This window comes from Apodemus sylvaticus, chromosome 5 (assembly GCF_947179515.1).
Source record: "Apodemus sylvaticus chromosome 5, mApoSyl1.1, whole genome shotgun sequence".
Classification (NCBI taxonomy): domain Eukaryota; kingdom Metazoa; phylum Chordata; class Mammalia; order Rodentia; family Muridae; genus Apodemus; species Apodemus sylvaticus.
Window position 1 is genome coordinate 49,975,709 of NC_067476.1, and position 19,492 is coordinate 49,995,200.

At 39.5% G+C, this 19,492-nt stretch overlaps 1 protein-coding gene across 1 annotated transcript in view; it reads right to left on the bottom strand.

Annotated features, from left to right (window-relative positions):
* Positions 1–3,155: 3,155 nt before the first annotated feature.
* The window catches only part of Cfap210 (cilia and flagella associated protein 210), a 30,503-nt gene continuing 14,166 nt past the window's right edge, over positions 3,156–19,492 (bottom strand). Inside the window, exons 6-9 of the mRNA XM_052182641.1 lie at positions 18,473–18,612; positions 15,162–15,354; positions 6,317–6,481; positions 3,156–3,539 (exon numbers count right to left, since the gene is read on the bottom strand). Of these exons, the coding sequence (XP_052038601.1) occupies positions 3,195–3,539; positions 6,317–6,481; positions 15,162–15,354; positions 18,473–18,612 (843 nt within the window). The 3' untranslated portion in view covers positions 3,156–3,194. The remainder of the gene's footprint in view (positions 3,540–6,316; positions 6,482–15,161; positions 15,355–18,472; positions 18,613–19,492) is intronic.

A 19,492-nucleotide genomic window follows, 5' to 3' on the forward strand; every position in this document is an offset into this window, starting at 1 on the left:
ACAGGGAGAGAATCTCATCAAAGAAATGCTTCACTCAACATAAACTGCCCTAAGCTAGTATATTAATCTTGCAGGTGATAAATACTGTGTATTTCCTTCAAGCTTTAAAAGATCCCATCTGTCCCTTTCAGTTCATTATGGTCTCAGAACATCTTTGCACACAATTTAGGAATCTTACAGTGTTCTTTTTAAATGGCTGATGCTTTGTTCCTAATTAAGGAAGAGTTTAATTTTTATTTTATTTAGTTATAAGGTCTGGTCTCTCTTATGCAGCTCTGGCTGTCCTGGAAGTTTTCCGATGGTGTGTGCCAACACATCCAGCTGAGTTTTGGAATACATGAAACTTCACAGTGATTTGAGCTGAATGATATCTTCCAAAGTATAGATGACTATTATCTCACATATACAGAACTTTTGTCTTGAGTGTGGGAGTCACTGTACTGTGTACTCTGGGTGTTATGAAGTCCTGATATATACAAATGTTCCTGTTTATATTTTACTGGTGAAAGAGACGTAATTTTTTTCTCAGTGGATTGTGACATCAAGTGTTGCTGTAGGGCTTTTGAAAAGATAGCTCAGCAGTTTAGATCAATATCTGACTGCTATGCCAGAGGGCTTGAGCATAGTTCCCAACACCTGGGTGTGTACCTTCCAACCCCAGGGGTTACAACTCTCTTCTGGCACCAAGGGTTTCAGACACCCAAGTGTTACACACATACAGACAAGACTGCCATACACACAAACTGAAACATTTTTTCCAAAAATTTTTATCTCTGGTGTATGGCTTACACCTTTGATATTCTCAGAATCAGTACACTGGCAAAAGTATGAAACATTCAAAAAGCTTTTAGAGATTTGTAATAGCAAAGGGCAAGAAACTACCCAAATATGCCTTTGCCAGCTGTTGAATGAACTAGCACACGGTGCTAGAAAGAGTTCAATCTGTAAAGTACTTTGTTGTGCAAGCATGAGGACCTGCATTAGATCCCCACCACCCATTTAAAAGCTGGCCATGGTGACATGTATTTGTGATCCAAGCACCAGGAGAAGGAGGAATGGAGACAGAAGGATGAGCCCTTGCTTTAAAAAAAAAAAAAGCTTTTGAGGAACATATCTAAGGTTCACCTTTGGCACACAGAAAGGGTCATCAGTGTGGTGATGCCTGAATATAATCCAAGTGGTTAGGGAAACGTGATTGGGTTTAAAACCAACCTGAGCTACATAAGATCTTGACTCAAAAAGAAAAAAAACCACCCATGCAATAACAAGCACCAAGGTTAAATCCCAGCACAAACTAATCAGAGACACAACTTCACAGTCACAATACAGGTTTGTTTGTTTTATTGTTAGAATATGGATCTTTAATGGGGATGCAAAATGGTGCTAAGCTTTAGAAAGTAAGGCAGCAGGTGAGCTAGCCCACACTTGCAAGACATGAGACAGATGGGTGGCAGAGAGTAAAGAGCTTGAGAGCCACCTGGTCTACAGAGACATGTCTCAAGAAGACTAAGAAAAATGATAGACATACTGGGATTGTAGAGATGGCTCTTGCAAAGGATCAAGGTTTTGTTTCCAGTACCCACATGGTAGTTCATTAACTATCACTAACTCCAGGGTATTCAACACCCTTTTCTGGCCTTTGTTGACACAAGTCATGTACATGGTGCATTTACATACTTGCAGGTAAAACATACACATGAAAATCTTTTTTTTTTTTTAGTATATATTGTAGGAGTCTACTTATATGAGTTATTTAGCCAGATTCATTCCTGCGAACAACAGTTGTTTACAAAAGTGGAGGGGAGGAGGAAACTGGATAATTTAAGTGAGTACAGTTTCAGTTTACAGAATGACAAAAGCCCAGAAATTGCAGAGCAATATTATGGTGCTTTGAATATGCTTGGCCCATGGGAGGTGCTACTATGGCCAACAAGGTGTGGCCATGTTGGAGGAAATGCATCTCTGTGAAGGTGGACTTTGAAGTCCTATATGCTCAAGCTCCGCCCAGTGAGGAAGAGACCCTCCTAGCTGCCTGAGATAGTATCTTCCTGGCTGCCTTCCAATCAAGATGTAGAACTCTTGACTCCTCTGCATGCTGCCATGCTCCATGCCATGATGATGATGGACTGAATCTCTGAACCTGTAAGCTAGCCTCAAGTAAATGTTTTCATTTATAAAAGTTGCCTTGGTCATTGTGTCTCTTTACAGCAATAAAACCCTAAGACAAATATAAATATATTTAGCAATATTAAGTTATATGTAGAAGTGTATGTTTGAGCTTATGTAGTATGTTTTATTGATTTTTAAAACTACAATTTAAAAAAACTAAGGGAAGTACAATTCATAAAAACTCCATGAACTTGTATATCTAGTAGACATAACTACATACATAGAATTATTTTAAGTAATTTCATGTCTAGGAGATACACTCTACAATAATCCACAGAGAAGTCAAAACTATATAAAGCATATTAGTAACAATGAAGTTTTGGACAATTGAAACAACTGAATGACAAATTGAACACACACATGGATTTCTGTTGAGGAAAACACTATCTGATTCATTCATACGAACAACAAAATACTGGCAACATGGTCCACAACATAAACTCACTGAAGTCCAAGGCGTGGCTGCATTCCTATAGAACAACAGGACTGAGACAAAGCAGAGGCCATGTGGAGGGGAATGGGGAGGCACTGCTCAACAGGTTCAAAGTCATGGCTATAAGTCCTGGGGGTGCACTTTATCCTACTGAAAAAATTGAAATGAAATTGACATTGTGTGACTGAGTATAGAGCCCAGTCAATAAGGTGAGGAGCTGATTTTGACCTCAGAACCACATTAAAGAAAAATGTCTCTAGTGTGATGGTATAGGCTTGTAATCCCAGTGCTGAGGAGGTAGACAGAGGCCGATCCCTAGGACTCACTGGCCAGGCTGCTTGTTGAGTTCCAGGCCATTGAGACATCCATCTTTTTTAAGAAGGTGGATACAGTGTAAGAAGCAGGCTGTTCTCTGGGATCTACACACATACATGCACAGGTGCCTGAGCTTTTATGTGTACTTAGTGTAAATACTAAAAAGAATCAAACCCGCAACACATTTTATAGAGATAAGTAGTAGCTTTATTATCAGAAATTCCATTATATTTGTAGCTCATTACAATAAATTTTATCAATCAAAATATGAACTTTTTTACCAAGTAAAACCTAGCCTTCTCTTTGTCTTCTGAAAATCATTATACTTTGATCCTTGACTGTTATAAAAAGGGAGCTGGACCCCAGTGGCATCGTTTGCCTGGTAGCTTGGTCTTATCCCACCTCTGCCTACAAAGGGCGGTCCACGCCCACCTCCCACTCCTTCCTGCACAGCTTTTACCATAGGGTAGGCGTATTTCTTTGTTGATTCAGATTCAGAGATAATTACTTCTCTAGCATACTTCTCAAATTCTTTCTCCTTCTCAACTGTAAGGGCTTCAGTAAGCCTCCAATAATCTAATTCTTCTTCCTTCGATTGTTTTGCATTAAATTTATTTATGGCCTATTTGGAAGAAAAACAAATTTTAATATCAGTCAAAAATATGTTTTCCAAATATTTATGTAATTTTAAGATGTAGTTGAAATTTTATAAACTCAGTATTTTACAAATATGCTATAACTCATCAATTTTTTTGTTTCTAAGAATATACTCAAACTGTAGAGTAAGTATTTAAACTCATAGCTTTATGTGATTCACAGTTAAACAATGTAACAAAATTAAAAGCATAAATAAAATTTAGGTTATAGGTTAAAAGTCAGGCAGCTAGCTGGGCAGTGGTGGCACATGCCTTTAATCCCAGTACTTGGGAGGCAGAGGCAGGTGGATTTCTGAGTTCAAGGTCAACCTGGTCTATAGAGTGAGTTCTAGAACAGCCAAGACTATAAAGGGAAACCTGTCTCAAAAAACAAAAACAAAGCAAAACAAAACAAAAAAATTGGGCAGCTATACAATTCTCTTTGAATCATTTACATATGTGATCTTTATTAAGTTAAAAGGCATATAAATAATTATTGTTCCTGTCCATCAGCATAAAACTAAAGCAACAGGGAATACCTAAGTTATATGCAACCAGTTACATTCTGTTTCCCAGAAATGTGAAGTTAGAACAATGAGTGACATTAATCTATGAAAATGTATTCAGAACCGAGAAAATAAGTATTAGGAATTTCCCAAACACTTTACTTTAGAAAGACTTTGTCTTATAATGTTACATTAATTTATATTGGAAGAGATGTTTTTAATAGCTTTCCTGTGAAATTTTGATTGACAAATTTCAATTTTATATTTGTAGCATTTTAAGAAGTGCTGAATTTCTAAATATAAGTTGTTTTTCCTATATATGGATATATTTACTATCTATGAAAATATTTTAACAATCTAAAACTTTTTTTAAGATTTATTTATTTATCATATGTTAGTACACTGTAGCTGTCTTCAGACACTCCAGAAGAGGGCGTGTCGGATTTCATTATGGATGGTTGTGAGCCACCATGTGGTTGCTGGGATTTGAACTCAGGACCTACGGGAAGAGCAGTCAGTGCTCTTAACCGCTGAGCCACCTCTCCAGCCCAACAAACTAAAACTTTAACATAAGATCTGATCATTTCTACTAATTGAAATTTATGAGGGAAAGCCATAGTATATCAGTTTGAAATACCAAATGTTTTACCACTAAAATAAGGCTTATATCATCTTTGCTGAATTGGCAATAAAATATCCAGAGTCTTAAAAAATTCCCAGCACCCACCTGTCTATAACTCCAGTTTCAGGGGATCAGACACCCTCCCACAGACATGTATGCAAGAAAAACAGCAATGCGCATAAAATAAAAATAAGTAGGCCAGCCTGGTCTACAGAGTTAGTTCCAGGACAGCCAGGGCTATACAGAGAAACCCTGTCTCGGAAAAAAAACAAAACAAAAAAAGTGGAGAAAAAGAACAAATCAAAACAATTGTCAGCAGGTTTGAATAGATACTTTGCAAAAGAAGTCAAAAAATGCCCAAAAAGAATATGCAAAGAAGTTCACTGAAGACAGGTTAAGCCTTCAGAACAGTTAACCTTCCAGGATGCCAATACCAACCAAGGCTTGGGAAGGATGTAGAATGACTGGTGCTCATGCATGTTGTTGACAGGAATGGAAAAGGAGTACGGATCTGGAAAAGATTCTGCACAGAATATTCTCTATCCATCATTTAAATCTCTGATATTCCTTAATCTCACAATTCAATCCCACAAGATCCCAATCAACTGGTTGTTGGGATATTGTTGTAAAGTTGGGGAAAATAATGTTTGGAGAAATCTAGCTAGAGGTAGACTGCATTAGGATGTGCCATAAAAAGTAAAAGAAGGGCTGGAGAACTAGCTCTTCTGAAGGTCCTGAGTTCAAATCCCAGCTACCACATGGTGGCTCACAACCATCCATGATAAGATCTGATGCCCTCTTCTGGAGTGCCTAAAGACAGCTACAGTGTACTCACATACAATAAATAAATTTAAAAAAAAAAAAAAAAGGAAAAGGAAAGAAAGTGACACAAAAGATTCGCATCAGAGCCTATGGATAACCTGCATCAAAGGATGCGCATCAGAGCCCACGCCATGTGTATGTATCGCCCTTAGTATTTACTAAGTATAAGAGGCTCTAAAGAAAGATAAAAAGTTGTGAACCCTAGAATGAGAACCGTGGGGAGCAGGTGCAGTCCTGACTGCACGCATACTGCTGCCTTGAGCACAGACCGAATGCCTCACGGAACAGCAAAGCCTTCCCAAATCCAAGTGTGGATGCTGACAGTGTGCAGACTGTCCCTGGCAGCAGCTTCCTCCTGGAGGCTTACAGCCTGACACTGCTTCCCTACAGAGACTCCCCACCGAGAAGAACTAAGTCTGACTCCTTATTTGGCTGTGTGTAATACCCGCCCTGTTTGAGCAGAATGTAACAGACCTGCCTCCTCACTTCAGATGGATGAAATAAAGGGGCTGAGCTTCCAGGCAGTTGCTGTTGTGTCATCAGAGTACACGGCCCACTGGATCCCCGCTGTGTGTGCCCCGTGTTTCCTCTTTCCTGATGCCGCAGTTAGCTCAGTCCTTGAGCCATCATGGCAGAGAATCACAGAGCAGAGATCCTAAAGCTAACGTCACACTTTTATTATGTTTTTATTGTGACGCCATAACGATTATTTATTCCGATCTGATGAAGAAAACCACTTAAGGGAAAGAAAACCAAACTGAAGCCTCTGTTATATATTTACTTTTAAAAATCCTGTCAAGGTGAGAACACTTACCATTTGCTGAATGTGAGCATCTTGAATTTCCAGTTTCTCTTTGGTAGCTTTGAGTTTTTTCTCCTTTTCAAGCTCCTGGAAGATCTTATCTGCCTTCAAGACAGCCTGCAATTGTTCCTTGGACTCTATTTTCCTTTGTCTTTCTTCTTCCTCTTTATTTTTCATCTAGATGTTTAATGGCAGAAAAAAAAAACTAAAATAAGTTTTACCAACCAGTTCTCATTAAAAAGGAGTCAGAGTGTTTCAAGCACAGAGCCGGGAGCAGTGTGAGGACAGAAAACTATGCGTGTGGCTGGGTTAGTTTGTTTTAGTCTCCTGAACAGCAGAGGCATACTTAATGAAAGTGTGAAAAGAGTAATGTAGACCAATGGCTTTGATTAAAACCAACAACACACACAGTTGTAGGAGGAAACATGTGCCTGTAATCTCAGCAGTGGAGATAAGGAAACTGGGGCAGGAAGATCATGAGTTCAACACACGTAGCCTGGGCTCCACAGCAAGACTGTGGAAGGAGGACAGGAATCGCAGGAGTAGGAAGAAGAAATAACAGGAACAGAAAAGCCAGGTCCAAAGCAGAGGCAGGCGGATTTCTGAGTTTGAGGCCAGCCTGAGCTACAGGATGAGTTCCAGGACAACCAGGGCTACACAGAGAAACCCTATCTCAAAAAACTGGAAAAAAGAAAGAAAGAGAGAGAGAGAGAGAGGGAAGGAGAGGGAGAGGGAGGGGGGGAAGAGAGAGAGAGAGAGGGAGGGAGAGAGAGAGATGCTTTTCTTTTTTTGTTGTTTTTTTTTGTTTGTTTGTTTTTTGTTGTTTGTTTTTGGGTTTTGTTTGTTTGTTTGTTTTTTGGATTTGGTTTTTTCGAGACAGGGTTTCTCTGTATAGTCCTGGCTGTCCTGGAACTCACTCTGTAGACCAGGCTGGCCTTGAACTCAGAAATCTGCCTGCCTCTGCCTCCCAGAGTGCTGGGATTACAGGCGTGCGCCACCACTGCCCGGTTTATATGGCTTTTCTTAAGACATTTAAAGAAACATAAAAAGCAATCCTATCACTTAAGATGGTTCTGAAGAAGAACTTGTTGCTTTGCATCCATAAAAAGCTTAGCAGAGGGAAGGTATCATGATTTGTGTGTGCTTGGCCCAGGGAGTGGCACTATTAGGAGGTGTGGCCATGTTGGAGTAGGTGGGGTCCTGTTGGAGAAGGTGTGTCACTGTGGGATTTAAGACCCTCCCTCCTCCTAGTTTCCTGGGAGCCAGTCTTCTAGGTTCCTTTGGAACAAGAGGTGGAACTCAGCTCCTCCAGCCCCGTGTCTGCCTAGATGCTGCTGCCATGCTTCCGCCTTGATGATAATGGACTGAACCTCTGAACCTATAGGCCAGCCCCAATTAAATGTCCTTATGAGAGTCGTGGTATCTGTGGACAGCAGTAAAACTCCAACTAAGAGGAGAAGGGTGTGATGGAAAAGTGACTCAGCAGTTAAGAGTAGTGGCTATGCTTCTAGAGGTTCCAGGTTTGGTTCCCAGCATCCACACAGCAGCTCCGTAACTCCAGCTCCGGATGATACTACCCTCTTCTGGCTTTCATGGGCATCATGCACACACATGATGCACAGATACACACGAAAGCATAACATATATATAAACTAATAAAATAAATGTAAACAAATACCTTTAAAAAATATCTTGTGTGTAGCCAAAAGTCACACACACTAGCTCTAGTAAATGTAAATGTTGGGTTTAGGAAACCAACAAATATACTGGGCAACTAGGTCTCTAGCTTCTGCAAACCAGAGAGCACCCTATAACCAATGGTCTCAGAGGTCAGCACAGGGGTCAAGCTTCAGCTCCAGCATGTCCAGGGTTCCCTGAGGGATTACATCCTTGGTTTTATGGTCTCTGAGGTAATTAAGGTTGCAGAACTCTGATTTCTGAGGTTCCAGCAGTCACTGCAGAACAGAAGTCTCTGGTATATGTTCAAGAGGCCACACTTGAGAATTTATGGTGTAAAAGAAGGAACAGACTTAAAAACAGAATAGACAGGCTATTTTGTAAAATCATAGCAGAAAACTTTCCAAACTTACATAAAAGGGTAGGCATCCAAACAGAAGGCATATGTAACTCCACAAAGACATTAGCAGAGAAGAAACTCTCCATGACATACTACAGTCAGGGGGTCAAAAATACAGAGTAAACAAATACACCTAAAACCGGTTTGAGGAAGGAGACATCAGCTCAAACACAAAGGCACAAATGCCTGGGTTACTCTAGACTCTTCATCAGCAATGACAAGAGCCAAACAAAGGTTTTAAGACAAAGACAAATTGAGGCAATTCATGATGACAAGGCAGTACTGCAGAAAGTTCTCAGTGGAATACATCACGGGAGAAAGATAACAGACAGCCTGACTACAGATAAACTAGGCACGGGAAAGAAACACCCATGCCCAGAACAGCAACTCAGCACTTATGCAGAATACCACTTAAGTTTATGCACAATAACAAACCCCTTTCTATGATAAATACGTAAGTATAAAAGGCCTCAATCATCACTAAAAATATTCAGACTAGTGAACTGGGAGGTGGTGGCACACAACTTAATCCCAGCACTCAGGCGGGAGAAGCATTCCAGTCTCTGTGAGTTCAAGACCAGCCTGGTTTACAGAGTCAGTTCCAGGACAGTCAAAGCAACTCAAAAAAAAACAAACACAAGCAAGCAAGCAAGCAAACAAACAAAACTTGTCTCAAAAAACAAAACGAAACAAAATGCCCAAAAGACCAAAATCAAAAATTGTATATGGCCTCCAAGAAACACATGTAGCTAGGAAAAAAAAATACCTCAGAACTTAATATCAAGGGATGGAAAGCAAATTACCAAACAAACAAGGTGTAAGCAAACAGGCATAGCCGTCATCCAATCAGACTGGGTAAGCTTTACACCAAAACTAATTGGAAGGGGCTGGAGAGATGCCTCAGAGGCTAAGAGCACTGGGTGCTCTTCCAGAGGTCCTGAGTTCAATTCCCAGGTACTACATGGTGGCTCATAGCCATCTATAATGAGATCTGGGACCCTCTTTTGGCTATGAAGGCATACACGCAGACAGAAGATTCTATACATAATAAATAAATTTTTAAAAACATTTGTTTTTAAAAAACTAATTAGATCTGGGCTGTGGTGGCGCACGCCTGTAATCCCAGCAATCTGGGAGGCAGAGGCAGGCAGATTTCTGAGTTCGAGACCAGGCTGGTCTACAGAGTGAATTCCAGGACAGCCAAGGCTATACAGAGAAACCCTGTCTCGAGAAAACAAAATTCAAAACACACACACATACACACACACACATACACACACACACAAAAACCAAAAAACTAATTAGAAGAGATAACAGGGGACACTAATATTAATAAAAGAAATAATTCATCAAAAAGATATGAAAGGGGTTGGAGAGATGGTTCAGTGGTTAAGACACTGACTCCAGAAGACCTAGGTTCAAATCCCAGCACCCACCCACATGTCAGCTAACAACTGTCTGTAACTCCCAGATCTGACACCCTCACATAGACAAACATGCAGGCAAAACACTAATGCACATAAAATAAAAGTAAATACATTTCTAAAAAAGATACTATCTTTTTTTTTAAATATTTATTTATTTATTATATGTAAGTACACTGTAGCTATCCTCAGATGCCAGAAGAGGGCGTCATATCTCTTTATGGATGGTTGTGAGCCACCATGTGGATGCTGGGATTTGAACCCATGACCTTTGGAAGAGCAGTCAGTGCTCCTACCCGCTGAGCCATCTCTCCAGCCCCAAGATACTATCTTTTAAAAAAAGAATATATAACAATTATAAATTTTTGTGCACCAAATATTGGAACCCCCGACTTCATAAAATAAGCATTAGAATATTAAAAACCACATAGGCCATGACACAATAACAGTGGGGACTTCAATATCTCACTCTCATACTTAGTTCTTCCAAACTTTAAAGAAGCTTCAGAGCTAAAATATATTATGGGTGAATTGTATTAACATATATGCAGAATATTCCACCTAGAAGAAAGGAGCACACACTTTTCTTAGCACCTGGGACTTTTTCCAAAGTCTGTATCAGAGGATACAAGCTAAGTTTCCACAAAGCAAAAAGAGTGGAGACAATTCCTTGTATCCTATCAGATCATAAGACATTAAAACCAGAAATAGACAATAATCTACAGAAACCACAAAAATACTTGGAAACTAGACATATTTTTGAATGAAGAATAGGCCATCCAAGAAATCTGAGAGGAAATTTAAAAATTCCTAAAGAAAAGTGATAACACACCCTATCAGAACCTTTGGGAGGCAGCAAAGAGAGTCATAGGAAGAAAGTTTATAGCAACAAGTGCTTGATCATGTGTTAAAAAACCTGAGAGCTAGCAAATAAATACACCTCAAGTGTAATGATGCACCTCGTTCTATTTATTTATTTATTTACTAGTTTTCAAGATAGGGTTTCTCTGTGTAGCCCTGGCTGTCCTGGAACTCACTCTGTAGACCAGGCTGGCCTCCAACTCAGAAATCAGCTTGTCTCTGCCTCCCAAGTGCTATTTACTTATTTTATGTATATGAGCACACCACCACTGCTCTCTTCAGACACACTAGAAGAGGACATCACACCCTCTGAGGACTGAACTCAGCATCTCTGGGAGGGCGGTCAGTGCTCTTAACCACTGACCCATCTCTCCAGCCCACACCTCAAGTTCTTAAAAAACAAGTGTCCAGTCCCAAACACAGTAAATGGCAAGAATTAATAAAGAGTAGCAAAAGGCGGGTGGTGGTGGTGGTGGTGGTGGTGGTGGTGGTGGCGGCGGCGGCGGCAGCGGGCGGCGGCGCACGCCTTTAATCCCAGCACTTGGGAGGCAGAGGCAGGCAGAATTCTGAGTTCGAGGCCAGCCTAGTCTACAGAGTGAGTTCCAGGACAGCCAGGGATACACAGAGAAACCCTCTTGTATCTCAAAAAACAAACAAACAAACAAACAAACAAAAGATTAGCAAATAAATTAATGAAATACAGATTTAAAGACTAATTAATACACAAGGTCAATCAAACAGTTGGTTCCTTGAAAATGATATGCAAACTAACAGACCTTAGAAGGAGCAGTCAAATTAATAAAACTAGAGATAAAGGTGTGATTACACCTGATTTCAATAAACTACAGAACATCTTTAGAAATTAGTATAAATAAGTTCTGGATAAACCAGAAGAAATTCTAAATGCATATCATATACCAAAATAAAACCCTGAAGATATACCTTAGAGTGAATGAGATTAAAGCTGTTATTAAAAGCCTTCCCTCAAAGAAAAGTTTACAACCAGCTGGATTCACTGCTGAATTCTAGCAACCTTTCAATTATAACCTCAGACCCATTCGTCTTTTTTTTTAAATATTTATTTATTTATTATATGTAAGTACACTGTAGCTGTCTTCAGACACCAGAATAGGGTGTCAGATCTCTTTACGGATGGTTGTGAGCCACCATGTGGATGCTGGGATTTGAACTCATGACCTTTGGAAGAACAGTCGGTGCTCTTACCCGCTGAGCCATCTCTCCAGCCCCCAGACCCATTCATCTTAATTATGTCATAAAATAGAAAGTGAAGGAACACTATCAAATTCATTCTGTGAAGTCAATATTATCCTGATAACAAAACAAAGTAAGGCTACTATAAAAGGAAGGAAGGAAGGAAGGAAGGAAGGAAGGAAGGAAGGAAGGAAGGAAGGAAGGAAGGAAGGAAGGAAGGAAGGAAAAAACAAAACTAAAGACTAATTTCTTTGATGAGCAGAGATGCAAAAATTCTCAATAAAATACTTATAAACAAAACCCAGCAACAGATTAAGAAAATTATACATTATGACCAAATGGGCTTATTCCCGGAAAAGCGAGGTTGGTTTAACATATATAAATCAATAAATGTAATATACCATGAAAATAAATTTAAGGATAGAATCTACATAGTAATTTCAATTGATGCTGAAAAGATATTTAACAAATTCCAGCATGGCTTCATGATAAAACTTTGGAGGCTTTAGGAATAGAAGGAGCATACCTCAATACACTGAAGGGTATACAAAACAAACCTATAGCCAACATATTAAGTGGAGCAAACCCAAGAGCCCTTCCTCTAATTTCAGAAGGAGACAAGGATGCCCATTCTCTCTTCTCTTCTCTTATCTGATAGAGAGCTTGGGATCTTAGCTGCAGCGATTAGACAAGGCAAAGGTACAAAAGGAATAAAAGTACAAAAAGAACAAGTCAAATTACCCCTTAAAAGATACTGTTGAGTCTACTAGAAAATGTTTGGACCTAGTTAACACAGTAAAATAGCAGATTACAAAATCAACACAAAGAAAGCAATAGCCTTCATTTATACTATACAGCTCTCACAGAAAGAAACTGGGAAAAATGTCCTGTTCAAAATAACTCCAAAACCAAGTATTTAGGAATATACCTAGCTAAAGAAATGATAGACTTCTATAACAAAAGCTTTGTGACATTGGAAAAGGAAATCACAAAAGATACTAGACAACAAAAACACATTCTATGGTCTTGGACTGGTAGAATTAATATTGGGAAAATGGCTATACTGCAAAAATAAACTAACATATTTAATTTAATATCTATCAAAATCCCAGTGTCTTATTTCATAGGTTTAAAAAAAACAACACAAATATCTTTGTGCACAAATGACCAATAATTGATAAAGTAATCCTAAGGTACAAGAACAAAGGAGACGGAACAATACCCAGCCTCTATTTATACTCAGAGTTATAGCAGCAGAGCCTGGTGCAGGCATGAAAGTGGACAGGAAAACCAATGGGAGAATGACAACGCTGTGCCCACCTAGGTTTTGACAAAGGGGGCAAAAACATACAGTTGGAAAAACACAGTCTATTCAACAGATGGTGCCAGCAAAAGCATGTTTCTACCTACAGAAAAGGAAATTACATTCTTATCTTTCACCTTGTCAAAAATCAATTAAAAATGGATCAAAGACCTTAACTGAGCAAAACACCAATTTTTAGAAGGGAACATAGGGAATACTCTTCAATATCCTGGGGCGGGAAAGAGACTTTTGAGTAGAATACCAATAGCACAGGAACTAACCTCAGAATCAATAGGTGAGACTCCCTGAAAATAAAAAGGGGTTGTAGAGCAAAGAAAACAATTAGCAGAATTAATGGACAGACCCCAAAATGGGAGAAAATATTCATTAGCACACTTCAGACAAAGGACTAACATCTGGAATTTACAAATCACAAATTAAGTAACAAGGAAACAAAATAGCTAATCAACAAAAGCAAATGAACTGAATAGATACTTTTCGAAAACAGAAAAAGAAACACAAATGGACATTACTGCTTTTAAAAGTGTATAATATCCCTAGCTATCAGGGAAACACAAAGTAAAATGACTTTAGGACACTACCTCACCCCAGCCAGAATGGCCAGCATCAATAAATCTGATAACAAATGTTGGAGAGGATGTGGAGGGAAAGGAGGCCTTATTCACTGCTGGTGGGGGTACAGTCACTGTGGGAACCTGCTTGGAGATTTCTCAAAAAGTTAAAACGTGAATGACCATATGACCCAGATATTTCATCTCAGGGAAAATATTCAGAAAATTCCATAGAAATATTTACATCCCCATGCATACAGCTGCTTTATTCGCTATAACAAAAAATTGAAATCAACCCTACTTTTTCATATTTCAACAGATGAATGGATAATGAAAAAAGGTTGTATATATTCTAAAGAAAACCGTTATGTGAATATGTGCAAGAAACTGGGTTGATGCTGGGTGGTGGTGGCGCACGCCTGTAATCCCAGCACTCTGGGAAGCAGAGGCAGGCGGATTTCTGAGTTCGAGGCCAGCGTGGTCTACAGAGTGAGTTCCAAGACAGCCAGGGCTACACAGAGAAACCCTGTCTCAGAAAAACCAAATCCAAAAAAAAAAGGAAAGAAACTGGGTTGACTTAAAATGTATAACTTTACATGAGGTCACACAATCTCAGAAAGGAAAAAACCGCTCTCCTCATGCAGAACCTAGCCAATAATAAATGTGTATGCGGCTACAATAGCAAGTGCACGTGTGGATCGTGTTTCATGCAGGAGAGAAGACAGGAAAAGTAAACATGAGGAAGGAGGGCGGACTGCATGCAGGAAGTGAGCATGAGTGTGAAAGGATGGAGAGCCCAGTGTGTGTCTAGGTCTAACTGTCGGGGATTCGCAGTTTAGTGGAGCGCCAGAGCGTGCAGAAGCACTCAAGAGTCCAGGTGTAGAGCCAGAGTAAAGCTCCCCGGCTTCTCTTCTAACAGCCATTCCAACAGTATAGAAATTCATCGGGGTATATAGGCTTTTGGTATAGTTTTCAGCGGAGGACTGACTGACTGACTGATGACTGACTGACTGATGACTGACTGACTGACTAATTAATTGATTTATTGATTTGGTTTTTGACACAGGGTTTCTCTGTGCAGTCCTGGATGTTCTGGAACTCACTCTGTAGATCAGGCTGGCCTTGAATACAGAGGTCTGCCTGCCTCTGCCTCCCTAGTGCTGGGATTAATGATATACACCTCCACACCTACCCGGTGTAAAATGATTATTATTATTATTTGGGGGGGGCAAGGATTTTTTAATCATAAAGTTTATAAACAAAAAGTTTAAAAATATTTGTTTCAAAAATATAAAAAGACAATTTACATACTATTTTTCAAATCTCTGTTAGTTTTTTTAGAGAGGAAAAGAGGAAGTAGCCGCGTTAGGAAAGTCTCAAACCGATGCACTGTAACTGAATTTTTTACCACAAAGGCTCTATAATCTGCAATTGCTTTCAAGTCTGCTTGATTTTTTTCATGTTTTTCTTTTTCTCTTTTCTCCACTTCAGTGTCAGCTTCAGCAATATCTCTAGCAATAATCAAATCTTCAGTATCAAGTTTCTCTTTTATTAGTTCACTTAGGAAATTATTTATTCTTTCTCTCCGTTCTTCCATTAGCCTGTAACAGAACAACCACATTTGCCAAATCAACCTGAACAGCTCTGTAATGGAGTTATAATACTTTCATTAGGGAATCTGAAATAATTTAAAATCATCTAAAAAGAGATCTGTGGTTCCCTTTATATATACATTTATAGCAAGTAGAAATTAATTTGCCATATACTTAAAAAAATTTAATTCTTGAGATAAATAAGGAAATTTATTTCAGAACTACAAAGTAGCATGTATACTAAAAATTTCCAAGTGAGCAATATGTACAATATAATCATATGTGTACTTGTGTAAGAAAAGGTATTAAAATTCTTCAGAATACTGGAAGATACTTTTAATATGTGTGGTGTATACCTGCATGTGCACATGAGTGTATGTGTGAGTGCAAGTGAAGACCGGAATCTGATGATGCAATTCTTCCTATATGGCTCTCAGAATTTTTATTTGTTGAGACAGGGTTTCACTATGTAGCCTTGGTTAGCCTGGAACTGCTGTGTAGACCAGACTGTCCTCAAATTTACAGAGACTCTCTCACATGTCTGTTTCTCAAGTGCTGGGATTAAAGACATGCACCATCATGCTAGCTTTGTTTTTTTATTTTTATTTTTTATTTTTGTTTTTAGCCCAGAGTATATTTTGGAATACTTTTTTGGGCTATTCTGCTTGCTCTAATGAGAGTTACACTATAAAAATCCTTTCTCTAAATAAAACCTTGGCAATAACTAATATGAGTTATCAAAATACTAAATAATTCGTCTTCTCACTACATCCCATCTGGATCCAAATCATAGATGTGTTGATTTCATCTGTTTATATGTCCCTATCCCTCACATTATGAAGTTTCTGAGGTCAGGATTTTATGAATTCTCTCTCTAGTCTAGGGCCAAATATGTGTCTGGGACATCATACACAATAAGCACATTTTATTAGTGATGAGAGGAGACTAAACAAATATTTTAGTTAGTTATGACAGGCTCACGATTTATTAAGTGAGTTTGTGAAGTCTTATATGAGAAAAAATGAAAAAGACACCATTTATGGGTGAAAAGAAAACAGACTCTAAAGTAGAAAAGGGGTGTCATGTATATGTATACATGCATTCACATATATACACATACATGTATATATGTATATATGCATACGTATATATGCATACATGTATATATGCATATGTATATATGGCACATGGTGGTACAGGCCATGAGAATGCTAGAAAGCCATGCAGAACACCTTGTAGAAAGGTGATGCTTCACTTAATATTTCAAAACACTGTTCTAAACCTACTTACAGATGGAACACTTAACTATTTACATATATCATTCTCAGTACGGATAGCTTAATGGTAAAACATGTTAAAGACTTCCACCCTTGTGTAATTCTTTTCAGTGCTTTAACAAAATGCCTAGTTTAAGAAACTTAAAAGGAGGTATTTGTCTCAGCTCATGTTTTCAGAGATGTCAGTTGATCTTGGAAGGGAGAGAATGGCAGAACAGGACTGGAAAATGTCATCCAGGAAGAAGGATAAAGAACGCGGGTTCCCAGCCCTGGAACCAGCTCGTGACCATCCCTAACTCCAGTCCCAGGGCAGCTAATACCCTCTTCTGACCTCTGCTGGCACCAAGTTCATACGTGGTGCACAGACTTACATGGAAGTAATACACTTACACATAAAATTAATATATCTAATTTTAAAAATTAAAAAAAAAAGAAGGTCTGGCAAAGGCTACAGCCCCAGGGGATACAGCCCCAGGGGATACAGCCCCAGGGGATACAGCCCCGGGGCATCTCCCACTGACACGCTTCCTTCCATTAGGTTCCACCTGTTCACACCTCTCAAGAACCACTGCTTCCTGACAGATGAGGTGATCACCTCTCTCCAGCATGCACTCCCATCCGGCTCTATTGCTTTGCTGTAGTTCCAAAACCAACAATGCCAACAGACTATGAACCGAAGCCTCCAAACCCATGAGGCAGAATAAAACCTCTCTCATTTCAGGCTGACGATCAGGTGTTTCCTGCAATACTGGAAAGCTCACTACTAAAGTGTGATTTTCTTTGTTTTTTACTTTTCATTTTTTGGGTTTTACTCTAGAAGATGCAACTTTTAATTGAGATAATCTTGAAAATCTTCCATGGGAAGGGGAGTTCAGGCCATAGTGGCTCTTTTAATCCCAGTACTTGGTAGGCAGAGGCAAGTGGATTTCTGTGTGTTTGAGGACAACCTGTTCTACGTAGTGAGTTCCAGAATAGCCAGGGTTATACAGGAAGACCTTGTCTCAAACAAACAAACAAACAAACAAACAAAAAAGAAACACCCAAGACAGTGGCGAGGCACACACTGGGACCCATCTGCCGTGGCATCTCCAGAGGGGATTACTTGAGAGGGAAAGGCCCATCCTGAATATGGCTGGGGTCTTGGATTGAATGAGAGGAAACGAGAAAACCAACTGAGCCGGTGCACCAGCATTGTCTCTCTCTGCTTTCTGGTCCATGTTGATGTGAACAGTCTCATGATTCTGCCCCCGCAGCCTCGTGCAGCTCTGCCCACCAAGCCTTTCCGCCATAGAGGGCTATGTATATCCTTAAACTGTGAACCTAGATAAACTCTGCCTTCTTTAAGTTGTTTCTTGTCAGGTACTTAGCTACAGCAATGAGAAAAGGGAATGTGTAGACCCGTGACTCACAGAGCCTCCTCCAGCTCAGCGCTCCCTCTCCTACAGCATACCAGTGTTTTCAACCACCTGCCAGAGAGTTCTGGAATGTTCCATGGTACATCTCAACTCTCATGCCCCAAACAGAAACCATCAGGTCACTAAATGTCATCTATGAGACTTCAATTTCCAAAGACAACTATCACAGTGTGATTTCTGAGTCACTGGAAAGCAATCTCCGATAGCTTTGGTGATTATATTATGTCAAAGGCCTACCTGTGGGGCTAGGCAGCTGGCTCAGCAGTTAACACTCATTGCTCTTACAGTTCAGCACCTTCATGACGGCTCACAACAACCCACAACCCCAGTTCCAAGGAACACAACAGGCACACGAGGATATGGTACTCATATATGCATGCAGGCAAAACATTCATATTCATAAGACATAAATCTGTAATTATTTTGAAATCCCACCTCTGTGTTTCAGCTTCTTTGTCTTTCCTCATTTGTATAAGACGTTTCTTGGCTTTGATAAACTTTCTAATCTTTTCGTCTTCCTCCTCTTGCTGCTGCTGCTCTACGGCTCGGATGATGTTTTTATCATGCATATTGTCCTTAAGGAAATAAGTATGTATTGTCACTGAATGCCTTTCAATGCGTCTACCAAGAGCTTGTCAAGCAGGCATGCCTTCTCACCCAGTTATTTCCCTTCTAAAAATTTATCCCAAAGAAATAATCAGATGTTTTAATACAAATTCACATAAGGTTTATTTATACTAATAACACAAAAATATTGAAAATAATCTAATGCAGAAATGGTTAAGCAAACTGTAATATCGGTGGTGTGAAATTTTAGAACACATTTTTTTAAAATAACAGAAATTACTGACTTCCCAAACACCTTCCATTGTAAAGATGCTCAGGGATATGCTTCTCCCTTATTTACTCAGGGAGGGTAAATAAGAAACAAGGGTCAGAGTCAGGAGTCAGAGGAGCGGGCCGCAGGGCCCAGGGTGACGCTGGCCAGCAGGCAGGCCTAGCAAACCAGCAGTCCCAAAGGAGAGGGCATGGGTGGTCTCCATAGACAAGTGCTGAGAAAAACAACATAGGTAATTGATTATTATCCTCTCAAACACTGATAAACAGCACCAATATACATTTGGCAGAATTTATTGAATATATGGAACAAAGAAGTGATCAAAATAAAAATTTTAAAAGCTCAAACTAAAGTCACTAAACAAATGAAAATCAAGGTAGAAAAGTAACTGTTTGTAATACTGGGCCTAGTAGTGAATAGCTGTGATCTGTGTAGGGGGGGGGGGGAGGACAAAGACAGGAGAATGACAAATTCGAGGTCAGTCAGGGTTGCATAGGCAGATCCGGTCTTAAAACAAAGTGAAAATGAACATTCAGGTATTGAAAGAGGCGGATATTTAGAGTCCTGGTGTGGATGCCAGTGGGATGCTGTGGAAAGAGTAATGAGATGAGACGTGT